We start from the raw sequence: 14,952 nt of genomic DNA on the forward strand, positions 1-14,952 counted from the left end.
TTAACAATATGAAACCGTGGTTGACGTTTTACTTCAAAAATGCGTAAAATTTACCTCACGTTGCTGTTTTTTTCTGTTATAAACGGCAAGCGCTAGTATATAAAACAACTAATTATTATTTAGTTGTCAAAACATTTTTTAAATCGCACAAGTTTCATTTTAATTTTAAATATAATAATATCCGATAAAAATATTTTTATATACTCTTTTGTATAAGTAGCACCCCACGCAAAATGCTATATTAATTACAACCCTTGTTCATCGTGTGCTCAATAATTTGAAACCAAGTTAACAGTTTACTTTCCTTTGGTTTTCCCTATAACTCTAAAGTACAAAGGCTCGAGCTTAACATGATCAACTAGAGTTGTAGTAATTTTTGATATTTTCAATTAAATTTTTCTATTAGATAATGAAAATATTTAGTCAAAGTTTTTGTTATAATAACTTTAATAATTGATGAAATCATAGACAATAAACAGAAGGACTAGAAGGTAGAATTCTCCATGCCACGATTTTGCGGGGGGGGGGGGGCAAACTTCTGCAGCCGACTTCCGCTTGAATACTTGCGACGATTGGCTTAAAAATTGTTTAAGTTTCGAAGCCAAACGGTCTGCTCTTTTACATTCGTACTGAGGCTTAATGTTCAGAGTGCAAGGAGAGCGTTAGGGAGTTATGAAATGGCTTTAAAAGATTTAACAACATTCGAGAACGGACGAACCCTCGAGAACAGTTTGAATTCTGATAAATTAGGATGTTTTCTTTTAAATATCGACTCAAATCGTTTTTTTGCGAGCGATCGCGATGGTCTAGCCTTATTCAAGGAAACAGAAATTAAAGGTAAATATAGTAAATGTAGCCCTTGTCCAAAATAATGAATGTTGTTGCAAAATTTCTAAAAATGTTTATTTCTTAATCAGAAATCGTAGAAAAAACCGTTCTTTTCACGATGGTCAAAATGAGTGATGGCAGTAACGAGTTTATTATAAATCGAGCTATGGTCAATGAGTTTGTGATGGATTTAAAGGCACCACAAAATGTAATGTTAAGAAAGAATGTTACGGATCATCTTTTGAAAGTAGTAACCTTTTCGAATCTAGAAAAATATCCATCCCAGGTGGATTACTGCGATGCAGTAAACAAGTTATTGTTCGCTGAAAGAAAAAATTATATAATATCAGCACTCTTTGAAACCTCCGGGAAGTTTTTAGATCTACTAATTCCAGTCAGGAAAACTGTAATACAAACTATTCTACAAATCGTTTTTGGTCGTTTGATGGCAATGTTCCCAATCGGAATAAAAAAAGTATTAGATAAATTTTAAAAATTAAAAAAAAAAGAAGGTTGATACTGATATTGATGGAAATGAGGTTCCGGCATTTCCAGTGCGATGAAGAGTCAATAATGATGTACTACGATATGTTGGTGGGTTTGTGGTGAGAAGTTTGATTAGAAAAAAATGCCCTAAATCAACAGTAGATAAACTAACCAAGGAAAGTAAACTAGCTATGGATGAGACAGAATCTTGGATACATAAGATATCACGCGGAGGTTTAATAAACATTTCTGATGAATTTTTCGAGTTGGTGCTCAAAATTAAACAACTATCAGATTAGCTTTACTGTGTTAATTATGAATTGCTTTGAAATGAAAAATTCAAAGAGAATGCGACAAAAGAAGCCATAGCAGATGCACAAATTTCCAAAGAATGGGCAAAGCTTCACAAGGGAGATGATTCGGAGAAATGGTTAAACAAAATACTTGACACTTTTCTAAATACTAGAGGAAAATGTCTGACTAGATATATAACATAATTATTTCAACACATAACAAAATCAAGTATACGAGCTAAAAAGGCACTTAGAAAAAAGCTCAAAGAAAAGGAGAAACTTGAAAAAGGAGAAATCAAAATCACAAGTTTGGAAAAGACAGTGAAAATGCCTAAAAATAAAAAACAGTAAATCAAAACATGATGAAGAACAAACGAGCCCCGCCAAATTACAGGTACAGTCTAAAACCCAGGTTTTAACTCTATCACCAGCTAGGAAAATCCCTAAGTGTGATACGTCAAAGGAGAAGGACAGTATCACAAATAAGTTTCAAAGTGTGCAATTTTTGGAACGACCAAAATCTGACTTCATAATTCAATCAAAAGCTAAACAATTCCAAAAGTTAAACTTGTTAAATATTGAAAATAAATCTAGTCAAATTAGAAGCAATTGTGAAAAAAGGCCTGAACATTTGTACAAATTTATACCATTCCAAAGAGTCTGAGAAGAAACATCCAAAGTACAATAACTATGAAACCCATGAAATTGTAAAGCAACGTGCTATCGAAAATAATGATCTAAGTTTTTTGCAAAATGATCCAGACACAGATTTATATTTACAATTTGTGTAACACTGATATATAAGACTGTGATATTATCTGACGAATAAAATGCAAAAGTTTTGTTAAAAAGAGAACCTTTTTTTGAGTGCGCGATAAGTTTTAATTTTAAAAACAAATTAAAAACCAACTCGACTAGTTTCAGCATTGCGTCTTACGCTGTCATCATCAGGATTCCTGATGATGACAGCGTAAGACGCAACGCTGAAACTAGTCGAGTTGGTTTTTAAAATTAAAACTTATAGTGCACTCAAAAACGTTTTTATTTTAATTATAGAGAAGGTTTAATTGAAATATTGACAGACATCAACACTGTAGATCTTCAACATTGTCGATATCCATCCCAGTAATCAGGGGCGGCTCAAGGGCCGGGCAACCCGGGCAACTGCCCGGGGCGCCGGTTTGAGAGGGGCGCCGAAATTGAGTTGTGAGCCTTTTTGGTTTACCAAGAATCGGATTTGTTTATAAAAATTTTAATGAAAGCATAACATAATTTGAAAAATCTTTAGCTAATTGGAAATACAAACTGTTTTACCAACCAAAATGTCCAACATCGTCGATGAACGTTTTTTGTGACTATTTTTTTAAATAGTAAATAAACCATAAAATTACGGTGCATAGTTTTGACGGATAAAGCATTTTCCTGGTATTTTCATTATAAACCAGGGTATATAATATGAAGAAGAAGAAATGGTTGGGCGATAGTCAAGAATAGAAGGGTGTCAGAATTTTTAGCCCGGTGTACCTAGCAACAGGGGCCATACCACCGGAAGCCTATCATCATAGTGCCCTACGCCAGCGTCCCCAATCCCGGACAGGTGACAAATCCAGCGAGGGGCTAGCCAGTAAGAATTTGCCTGTACACCAATTACGTAATCAATAATGAGTACAGATGAGTACACATGATTACGATGAGTACAGAATGATTAGGATGAGAACATAATGATTACGATGAGTAAACAGGCAACCCAAATCTTTAAAATTGTTACAGATGAGTAATTAAGTACGGGGCAATTCCAATTAATACGCGTGATTACAGATGAGTACGAAAATTACAAATGATTACGGGATTACAAATGAGTTCAAAAGATTACCGAAGATTACAGTTAGGGTGAACACCGATTACGGGAAGTGGTTAGCCCCTCGGGTAGTAGTACCCTACTACTGATGGTTGCACCTTTGACGCAAACCACTCAACCCAGCAGAAGGTGCAGCAATGGGTGGACCAATCCTCACTTCGCACACAGCCGTGGGATTAAGAGTGGATGCTATAGCAACTCCAGCCGACAACCTACCTACGTAGGTAAAGAGTCATACCCTTTGGAGAGAGCTCCTAAAGGGGAACGACGGGAACACAGCGGTCCACATAAAACGGGCACAGCTGGCACCGGAGATCCCGGTGCGACTCCAAAAGGCCGAGAAACAGGAACAGAATTATCAAAATTATTTTAAGCACTAGAGGAAGGTTCAGCCTAATAATAAAAATATAATTCAATTATGTAATTGTTAAACGTTGAACGAAAAAGAGGCTTTTACTGTATTCTTCCCCCTTAATCTGTCGTGTGTCCGTGGTTAGCGTTAGTCACTTCTATTTTAAGCGCACGCGCAGAAAGCCATTTATTAGTTTCAGTTAAATAGTTTTAGTTAGATAGATATTAATTAGAGACACGTTGAATTGAAATAAGATTATAAAAAAAGGAAATTAAGAGAAGCCGTTGAAGCAGAAAAGAAAGCGACAGCTTAAAAAAAGTTCTTAAGTGTAGGCCTTAAAAAATCCCGCCAAATACTGTTTTAATTAAGTTGTTAAAGCAATAAAGCGTTCTATCAAATAGGCCCAAAACCGGCCAAACGTTTCATACAGACTATAGAGCTAGTTCATCAGGACTAACAAAGTTTGTTATTCTTTGGTTTAAGAGAATTTGGCTTATATCCTGTCTTTATATGAATATTTTAGAGACGTACCTTTAAGCATATGTAACATAATTGCTCAGTAGTATGCCACTGTACCTTTATTCCATTCAAAAATCTTCACTAACGGTTTGTTTCACCACGAACCAGTAAAAAGGTGGACTACGTTAGATTTTAACCTTTTTATTCATCCTAGTAATTTTGGGAATCACACTATTGGCTACTAACATATTTATTTAAGCCAATGGAAAACCTCTAAATTGAGAAGGAATTTTTTGCGTCGGAATTTTAGTCAGCCCAATGTAGCTTTATTGAAATTTATAAACTCGCTCGGTTTGTGCGGATGAAGTTAAATACTGAGTAGTTTAGAAAAATAAAAGGAAAATGACCAATACGGTTCGGTTCAGAGATCACTTTCCGAAAATGAAATAAGTAGTCGAAGTGGGATATTCCACCAGCGTTATTAAATCCCATACCAAGCCTAGAAGAGTTAGGCCTAGGCTCAAAAGAATCTGCAAAAACTCCAACCTTATAGATGCGCCAGAAAAGATCAACCTGAATTTCAACTATTTTTTCCAATAAACCTGCTTCTTTTATTTGACAATGCAAATTTATTTTAGAACGTGAGTCTCCGAGAACTTAATTAATTGGCAAAATAATTACATTAGCAGAACTTGACACTATATTTTAGCTCCCAAGCCTTGGTTGTTCAAACCGGTTTGTTTACTAAAATAATGGCCGTCGGTTTATCAGACGTAAAGCTATTTGGGCGACGGTATTATCGGCATTTGAGATTCGATGACGTCAAATATGACATAAAATATGATATCAAATATTACGAAGGGTATGTAGGACGCAATATCTGTGAAACAAACCGTTAGTGAAGAAATAATGCTAGTGGCATACTTATGAGTAATTATGTTACATATGCTTTTAGGAGTGGTAGCCTGTAGGAGGGACCCTAGGTATTGAAGTACGTTTGGGGTTAAGAATATTTTCATGATCTAAGTTTCTTTTTAAACCCATGGATTTGAGACTAGTATTTTGCTTATTTACACAAAGTATTGAGAAAGTGATTAAAGGGATTATTTATTGTTATGAAAACGGTAAATTTATAACATGGACATGGTTATGTTTTTTACCGGGGGGGGGGGTAGTTTAATTTAGTCTCAAAATAAAAGGGGCGCCAAAAATCCCCCTTGCCCGGGTGTATAAAATTTCTTGAGCCGGCCCTGCCAGTAATATACTTTACAATTTCTTTCGTGGGATCTTGAGTATTACCCCCAACCGCATCCAAAACTACTCCTTTCAAAGTTTTAAATGTATCTTTATTTGCACCATAATGCCACACTGTTGGGTTACTACTTCTTCCCCCAGCTGCACGATGCCTTCCAAAGTATTGTTCCAAAGCATCCTGGTTCAGGTGTTGGGTTAATACATAGTCTGCTCCTTTATTTATCATGAATTTGACAATTTCCACAGTTGAAAGAGCTATGAAACAGAAATATCAGATTATTTATTCCATTTGAGAATTTGTTACCAAAAATTACCTGTTATTTTAAGCCCTTCTATTGTTTGCTTGCTCAGCATCATGGAATCCCTTTGTGTTTTAGTAAATTTACCAGGCCTATTTATTACTTGGCTTTCCCAGTCATCTAGATAGTTTATGAATTCGTACTGCAACCACTAAGAGAAAATTTAAATCAATTACACGCCAAGAATGGTAATTATCAGATTAACTTACTTTTAATCTTTCATCATTTACATTAGTGTAAGGCAGCTTATTTTTATTGCGTTGATGAATCCCTTCCACACGGTTCTTCACGTTGCAAAGGTCGAAAAATTTATTGAAAACTCTAATAAACTCAACGGTTTCTTTGTACGTATTAATATTTGTTGACATAAGGTTTTCAATAGCACTAGCCACAGTTTCGCTCATAACCTGGGCTGCGAGATTTACTTTCATCTTGGAATAACTGTTCAAAAATACGTGAGAATAAGTCAATTAGTTTAGATGCTTAAATTTTCCTTGGGATCTTAGTTGAAAATAATACAGTCTTATTATAATTTTCCAAGTTATTTCTTCGCCATTCTTCCAAAGTAAACGAGATTTAGGATTTGTTCCACTATTTGCAAATCCATTCCGTACGGTTTTTATTAAATGTGGAGCATCTGATAAAAAGTATATAAATCTTTCTTTATCCATAGAAAAGAGATTTAGAGTCTTGTGCGGGATATTTTTTGCTTCATTTGATTCATAAGTTTGAGACACATGGAAAAATTTTCTATTTGTTGAAGCTCCGTCTCCTACAATAGCTATTATCCGAAATCCACTAGTTTCTAATCTTCTGACTGCTTCCCAAATAACACTATTTAATTCGGAAGCTGAAGCGCCTTTAGTTGGGAAATGCGCAAATGGTAGTTTTATATTGCTAGTGATTCCTCTGATCATTAACTGCAGTATATGCGTAGCTAAAGGAGGTTTCTAGGAATTAGTAACATTGCGTTCCAAGTCATCCAAAAGATTATGGTTCTCATTTACGTCAATTGAGCCAATTACAAGGCCAGTACCCTTGTTTAGTTGTAGATCCTCCTTTATACTCATTTCATCTAGGGATAAAACAAAATATTTCTGATGATCTGGAAGATTTTCAAGGTCACATACTTTGGCCATCTCAGCAAACATTTCAGTGGTAAATCCAGATTGACTATTAATAGTGTGATTATGGTTGTACAGCGTTCTGGTGGTGGGAAGCGCTAGTAGTTTTGATTTTCTAAGAGCTTCGTAAGTAGATTTCGATTTGTTTTTAAGATAAAGGCACCATTTGATAAACATTGGATCCCACCTCTGGTAGTATTTCGATCTCTGCATGGCTTGTTATTGTTGTCTTAAGAACACTGACATCAAGGAACCAGTTGGTTCACCTTTAAGTCTAGCTTTGAGTATCAATATCAAGCTACTAATTTCCCTTTTTAGACTTCCTGTTTCAACAATACACTTCTTATTTTGTTTGGATGTGCAAGATCCATAAACACAAGCCCTTGGCGAATAAACCATGGTCGATAGAACAGGCCTAAGAAAAAAAATATTAAAATCTTTGGATCTAAATAAACAAAAGAAAAAATTTACTTACTATTGCAAATAATACACGTTTCCGAATTTAGATAACTTTATTTTCTGAGACCTCAATAAAATTATGAAAGAACAAATTTTTCTTTAGCCTCGGAGAAAACTGTAGCAGCCGCCATAGACAAATATACTGTCTATGCAGCCATGATGCAACCGCCGTTTCGATTTGAAATCTGAACCAATCATCGATAAGCGGAAGTCAACTGCAGAAGTTTCGATTGCGATCCCCCCCCGCCAAAGCGCGACTTCGGGCAATGCTCTACCAAAGCTGTACCTTCTAGTCCTTCTGTTTATTGTCTATGATGAAATTTATTATATATATCTATCATGAATTGATTAATAACATATTTGAAATTTTTTAATTAAACCAATATGATAATGCTTTGATCCGTAAAATGTTTGATGACATTTTAAGGTTGTGAATAGATTCTGTACTAAATACGTTTGATAACTAAAACTACGGCAAACACTGAAATTTTACAAACATTTTGTTTTACTGTAAAAACTGCATGCATTTACCATATTAAATACGTCAGGAATGAAGGTTAAATAAACAGCAATACTCTGTAAATATAACTATATCTTGCTGTATTTTTAAACAGCAGAGTGTCCAGTAAATTTAACAGGAAGCATGACAATAAAAAAAAAAACAGTCAGACTTGGTTGTGAAATTAACAGCATTCTGCTGGCATCTATGCTGACCGCAGCTTACTGTAAAATTTACAATAATATTTTTCTGTGTGCAGCACTTCTCCTGACCTACCCTCACAGAACGTAACCGGCCACACCGGATTACCTCTTCATAAAGCACCAGAACACATCGTCACCACCTTTCAAAACTCACCAAGCCATATCAGAACACCATTTCAAAACTCACCAGGCCACAGAGAAACGCCCTTGAGAAACGAGCCATGCCTCAGTGGAACACCATTCCCAAATATAGGGGTTCCTTTTTCACTTCTAAACCAATCAATTCATTTTATTTGGTATGGGATCAATTAAATTTCCTTCGTAATTTGAGGCAGTTTCTAAAATTGTTTGACCGTTTTTTTTTTTTCGAAAATTCATCATTCGCGATAATAGTTGAATTCTAAGCATTTGTAAATTATTATACTGGCTAATTAACGATAGTAAAACTTGAATTAATACAGATATTAAAACATTATCAAATTCTTCCATTTTTTTAACCTTTTTTTTCGCGAAATCTAGATCTAAATAATCCGGCCGGTCACTGCGCGGGTGTGTGGGTCAGTTAGGATGAATTGTAGGATGGAATTTAGGTGGAAAAATACATCGGTCTCTCCCCAAAACCGGTAATGTAACCCCTTCGCTTTTTCAACGCCGTTGTTCGTGAACAACGCTTCTACTAAAAACGTTTTTCAAACCCCCCATGTAACCGGTGACAACTGATTTGATTAATTTGTCACCGAACTTCATAAGTAAGACCCATTCCATTTTAAAAAGACAGGTTAAAATAGCGCTTCAAAACATGCGGGGGAAATTGTAGTAGTGTAGCCGTAGTTTCATTGTGTAGAACCTACACTTAGCTACAAGTTATTATCCTACAACTAATTATTAGGCTAAATAGCTTCTAAAATCCAATAAGGTATAATTTAATATTATTAGCAATTAAATATTAAAAATAAGTTCTTTAATGTATTAGGCAAAACTTTGTATATGAAGCTATTCCCACATGAAAAACGAGGATTTGAGCAGAAAGATATGAACGTGCCCAAGAAAGAAATACATCATCAACGTAAGTATAAATATATATATACTATATATATTTCCTACAAAAACGGGTCGTTATCTGGTTTTGAGATCTGTGAGAATACCTTAGTAATAATCACGAGCACAGGCTCGAGCCAGCATCTAAGGTTTTACCGAAACACAACTCAGGGACGTCATTTTCGGATTTTTCAGGGAGGAATAACACTTTAGTGTCCGGGGGTCTGGGAAAACGGGTTTTTTAAAGGGAAAAAACGCGTCAAATTCAATGTTTTTGAAATTGTTATCGAAACAGGTCTTGAATAATTGCTAGTTATTGTCATAAAAAGAGACAATTAATACATGACATTAAACAGAACGTTTATAATGCAGTTAAATGCAAATTAATACGTAAAGTAGTTTATTTAAATTCAAGGGGGCAATGGCCGCCTTGCCCCACCGAAATGACGTCCCTGACACTACTGATAATAAAAGTAAAAATATTATAATGATTATAATTTCGTTATATTTAACAGGAAAGATACGGATGAAAAGTGTGTTTTAGATTCATTGAATATCAGAAAATCCTTCAGCTTAAAAATACAACCAAATATCTTTCAAGACGAAAATTTAGCACGGTCCTACTATCGTCTTCTTGACAGTTCATTTGCCGAAGAACTTTTTATTTTCCTAGAGAAAGAGATAATATACTTTAGCGGACGTATGTCGCGAGTCAGAATACGTGGCGAATGGATAAATATCCCACGCCAACAAGTTACGTTTGGAAATGACGGACTTGAATATAGTTTATCCGGTAACACGTTTCCAGCCAAGCCATGGCCTTCCGTACTTCGAGAACTATGTCGAATAATTTCCACAATTGTCGGGGCTGATTACAACTTTGTGTTGGTAAATCGATACAAAGATGGGAATAGTTACATAGGGGAGCATCGAGATAACGAACCAGATCTGGATCCGAAAGTACCAATCTCGCCTGTTTAATAAATACTAGAACAATTCTGTAGAAACTTTGCAAATTTTTAAACAATTATATAATTTTAAAATTACGCCCGAAATATGTTTTGGATAAATAAACACTTCTAAATACTCCTGTAAAAATAATGTTTTTATTTTCCAAGAGATAAAATTACGATGGGGAAACAACGACATAATTAAAATGTCGGACGTGGTCCGCGGCCCGCCTTAAACGCCGTCATCCCGATATTTTAGCGTGGGTTTCAACCTTAATATCCCTTCTGCTGTAGGAGGTGCATTTCTAAATTTTAAAGCAATCGATGGAACACATTGTTGTATCATTGAAGTTAATTTGAATCAGATTGACCGCGTCATAATTTAATTAATTCAAATTAAAATGTCGGACGCGGTCCGCTTTAAACGCGGTCAACGTTTGGTTTATATAGGAGTTGCATATTTACATTTCTAAAATTTGACTGTCATTATACAATGAGAACCAATGAGATTGCAGTATTATTTGATTTTATTAAAGCGGAGGAGCATACCGGGGGGCCCAACGGGTGGAATTGGAGAAACGCAAAAAATAATCTCAACATATTCATTCTCCCTGAGAATAAATAAATACATTCTTGGTATTTATCTACCCATCTTTTAATTTGGTAAATGGTAATATTCGGTTTGCTATTATTACCCCCCCCCCCAATTAATTGATCATTACCCTTATAATATTAAAATAATATTAATTTCAATCACGTTTCCTATTCATATTTGATTTCAAATTTTAGTCAATTAATGTAAACTTCAAAAAAACGCGGTCGAAAAATATGTTTTAGTTTTCTTTGTAGTTTATGTTTTTCTCCGTATTTTTAGATAACTTTGGCTTTTTTGGTTATTATTAATATTAATTTTTCCGTAATATTATTAGAGCTTAAAAGCAGTTTCTAATGTTTTACGTCGTAGTTACAACCGTAGGTTAATTCAGTTTCGTCGGGTACTCCACCGCACCGTAAATATTATATTTTCCAACTTTTAGAATTCTGGCAGATTGACGTCGGTGAAGCAAACGCATAGACGCTAGTATTTAGATTATTCTTCATTCTTTAAAAAGTCTACTAATATAAAATGTTTTAGCTTATTTAAATAAAGGTAGGTAAAATTCTTTTAGTCATTTTGTTTTGTTCAATGAGGAGGTGTATGAAACTAACCTAGGCCACTAAATAATACGTCGCCATTGGAAACTTAGATGATGCCATAATGTCGGAAATAGGCTAGCGACCTAGCGTTAATAGTTTGGGTGAAGTAGAGTACCCGACAAAACAGAATTAAGCTATGGGCGTTACTACGCCGTGAAACATTAGAAATGCTTTTAAACTATTATGAAATTACTAAAAACAAATTCCTAACGAAAGGAGCATCGGAATGCTTATAGTTTGAATATTGATTATGGCGCCCCCCTTAAATGTAATAAAATTTAAGAAAGATAATATATAGTATATTTTACTTTTCATCAGGTGTCTAAAGACTATACACTTTCAAATTACGGAAATTCTTTACTTCTGCCTCCATTATATTCGAGGGGTTGGTCCCTCCGCGAACTCGGTGTACACTGTTGTACCTCTGACTGTGCTAATAAGAGTTCGTGAACTCTTTAAAATCGTACCTTTAACACTACTAAGTACGCGAACTCGGTGTACAGGTCATCCGAGAGTGACTTAACCCTCGATTATATTACAGTCTATATTAGGAATATCTTGACAATTTTGCATTTGAAGCTGATCTTGATAAAATAGTGTATTGTCCTTATCGGGGACTGCCGCTCGAATTATCGCTAATCATAGTGGAAATTTTGATTATGTACCTTCTTTACTATATTAACTTAAGTGTGCAGTCGTGTAACCGACTACACCAAAAAAATGTTTTTCCAAATACTGGAGTATAATAGTTGTTATGAAGACATTGATTTATGCAGAAAGAAAGGGACACTAAAGCATAGCTCCCCATCGAAACAGTGTTTCTTTCAGGTATATCTCCGAGGGGTCGAAGCCCCCCCGGAAAAAGTCCATCGCCCCCCCGGCGCTTCCCCTTTTTCCGACGCCACAGCCAGGCGTGCATGGAGTGCTACGCTCTCCACTGGATACCGGCACCCCCGGATGTCTGGGAAATCCCCCCGAAGAAAATTTTCTGAAAGAAACACTGCATCGAAAACACTTTTATTGTTTAGACAAATATATAAGCGTCATTATTGTTTAAGCAATATTTCAACAAAGGCTAGGGTAAATTAGGTTATGATACGCTGCCGCCGGACCGGCGGCCTTTCCATATCGGTGTGGCACCATTCAATTGAAGGCCAATGCTATAAGGCCTACCAACCTACTGGGCCTACTTAGATTTCCTTTAGCCAAGGATAGTGCGAACTTAGCTAACTGATTGTGATAGTTTCTAAAGCATTTCTACGCGAGGTTTATAGAGTTTAACAGAGACCTACCGTAGGCCCTACCAGTGGCCTACTTGACTTAAATAGATTGCATTCCCATTTTAAACGAATTTACCGGTTTTTTTCTCGAAAAAGGCCTATCTGACGTAAATCGATTATTTTAAGATTTTAAGGTGATTTACGCTTTTTAAGAAAAAGCCTAACTTCGGTTAATCGAATGATTTTCATTTTTAGGCGGATTAACGAAATTGTAGAAAGGGCCTACCGTCGTTTAAGGTTTTTGTATAAGAAACACCAATTAATAAATCCAAAGAGCAGCCGAGAAGAGATGTACAACTGCTCAGAATGCGTCTACGCCACGAACCATAAGAGTCATTTCATACGCCACCGAAGAACTCACACGGGCGAAAAACCCTTCCAGTGTGACCAATGTAGCTACGCGTCTGCTCATAAGGGGCATTTGATTTCCCACAGAAGAACTCACACGGGGGAAAAACCCTTCCAGTGTGATCAGTGTAACTACGCGTCTACAAATAACGGTAGTTTGATTCGCCACATAAGAACCCACACGGGCGAAAAACCCTTCCAGTGTGATCAGTGTAACTACACAACTGCATTTAAGGGTTGTTTGATTAGCCACAGAAGAACTCACACGGGCGAAAAACCCTTCCATTGTGATCAGTGTAACTACACAACTGCATATATGAGTTGTTTGATTCGCCACAGAAAAACCCACACGGACGAAAAACCCTTCCAGTGTGACCAGTGCAACTACGCGTCTGCAAATAAGGGGAGTTTGATTTGCCACAGAAGAACTCACACGGCCGAGAAGCCATTTGGATGTACAAAGTGTGGATATCGGGCCAAACATAAGTACCATTTACTTCGCCACGAAAGAGCACGTCACTCTCATGGGACAAAGGCCCACAAAAACTTCATTGGTGACCGGAATTTTCCAACCAATAAATCCTTCCAAGTGCACCGTAGAATTCATGGTCCTCCTGGAATCGAAATTGGCGCTTCGAACAGTCACCACTCAGAACCAGTGCCCCAAACACAGCCTCGTGAATTTGACCGCTCTGGTCATCAAACGGGAGTTAGGTATTGTTTGGTGCAACTACGACGTTTAACGACGGAACAGATTGAATCTCTCACTGAAAAGCCCCACTGCGCCCACGCCGTGAAAACGGAAGTTGCCCAACCTGACGCAGACACTTCAGCCATCGAGAGAGAAAGGGTGTTTGGCTCCGATTGCGTCAAACTCGATGTCAGCTGCGTCAAACAAGAGCCATTTTATGACTGCTTCGATCAAGTGGCGATTTCAAGAGTCTTAACGAGAGAAGAATTGGAATATCGCGGAGTTGGAGAGAGTAGCGATGGGGTCCCAAGGAACCCAGACACACCGATCAAGATCGAGTTCCCTCACGAATTAGAAAACTTGTGAGAGCCTGAGAGGTTGAGGAAGCAAATTTTTCTAAACTGAACACAAGTAGTGAAAGTAGCTTGTACGGTTAGCTACTCATTACGTAGACGTCTTTAAAGATGTATTTCCATATTTAAACGTTTTTCGGATAGTGTCGTAATAACGACATTTTATTTCATTAGAGATATTTCAGTTTCTTTATTTTCATTAGCAATATTTCTTCTGGGCACTTAAGTGGTATTTACAGGTTTAACTCATTCAGAAATTGTTTTTGCGGGTGGAAATTTTCCCAGTAGGTGTTCGCCTATATAATGGAATTTACTCCTAACTCGAAATCATCAAAGTGGGCCTTTATGAAGTTCTGCCAAGAGACAACCTGTAAAAATAACAAAGCCACCCTACCATTTCCGGCCGCGACGCACTACTGAAAGCCTGAATCTGTAAAGTGAACTGATGATGAATTGGGGTAACGGTGCACCAATTATAATTATGATGAAAACTCAATTATGACAGCGTGTATCTTACTCAAATGTTGAAATAAAACTTAAGGCTTCAAAGTTAAGTGCAAAATGTCTTTCCATGGAAATTATTTTATTTAACCTAATAAATTTAATTAAACCGTTGGTCGCACTAGCGAGAAGCGCCTTGTCTCTACATTGACCAAGATTTTTATTGAGGAAGATGTTTACTCCGACTAATCCGAAGATGGCGCTACACAACACTGAGGGCTCACCTGACTGATCACATTCTCCGTGGCAGGTGTCAACTGTATGGGCTACGGAGCAGGCGTTGCGCGCCTTTATTGAGAAGAAGAGTTAAAGCACCCTAGTGTTGCGAGGCACCATCTTCAACATGGTCGGAGTAGAATTCTTCCACATCGGTGCTGACGCTCAGTAATTCCTCATCTCTTTGGAAAACGAAAATCAAGCGGTTTATGAACTTCTCGTGTGGGCAGCTACGTGGATTATATGTAAACTGAAAAAGCTAAT

General features: G+C 36.7%; 1 protein-coding gene across 1 annotated transcript; it reads left to right on the forward strand.

Annotated features, from left to right (window-relative positions):
• Positions 1-11,163: 11,163 nt before the first annotated feature.
• Positions 11,164-14,508, forward strand: LOC149968645 (uncharacterized). The gene is made up of 2 exons (XM_090173161.1): positions 11,164-11,252; positions 12,775-14,508. The coding sequence occupies exon 2, from the start codon at positions 12,869-12,871 to the stop codon at positions 13,982-13,984; it is 1,116 nt and encodes a 371-aa protein (XP_090029287.1). The 5' UTR covers positions 11,164-11,252; positions 12,775-12,868; the 3' UTR covers positions 13,985-14,508.
• Positions 14,509-14,952: the final 444 nt, after the last annotated feature.

The sequence above is a fragment of the Leiobunum rupestre genome, chromosome 1 (assembly GCF_980474605.1).
Source record: "Leiobunum rupestre chromosome 1, qqLeiRupe1.1.hap1, whole genome shotgun sequence".
Classification (NCBI taxonomy): domain Eukaryota; kingdom Metazoa; phylum Arthropoda; class Arachnida; order Opiliones; family Sclerosomatidae; genus Leiobunum; species Leiobunum rupestre.

Coding starts and splice junctions, on each gene's coding strand:
- LOC149968645 (XM_090173161.1), top strand. CDS start 12,869: ATGTACAACTGCTCAGAATGCGTCTACGCCACGAACCATAAGAGTCAT.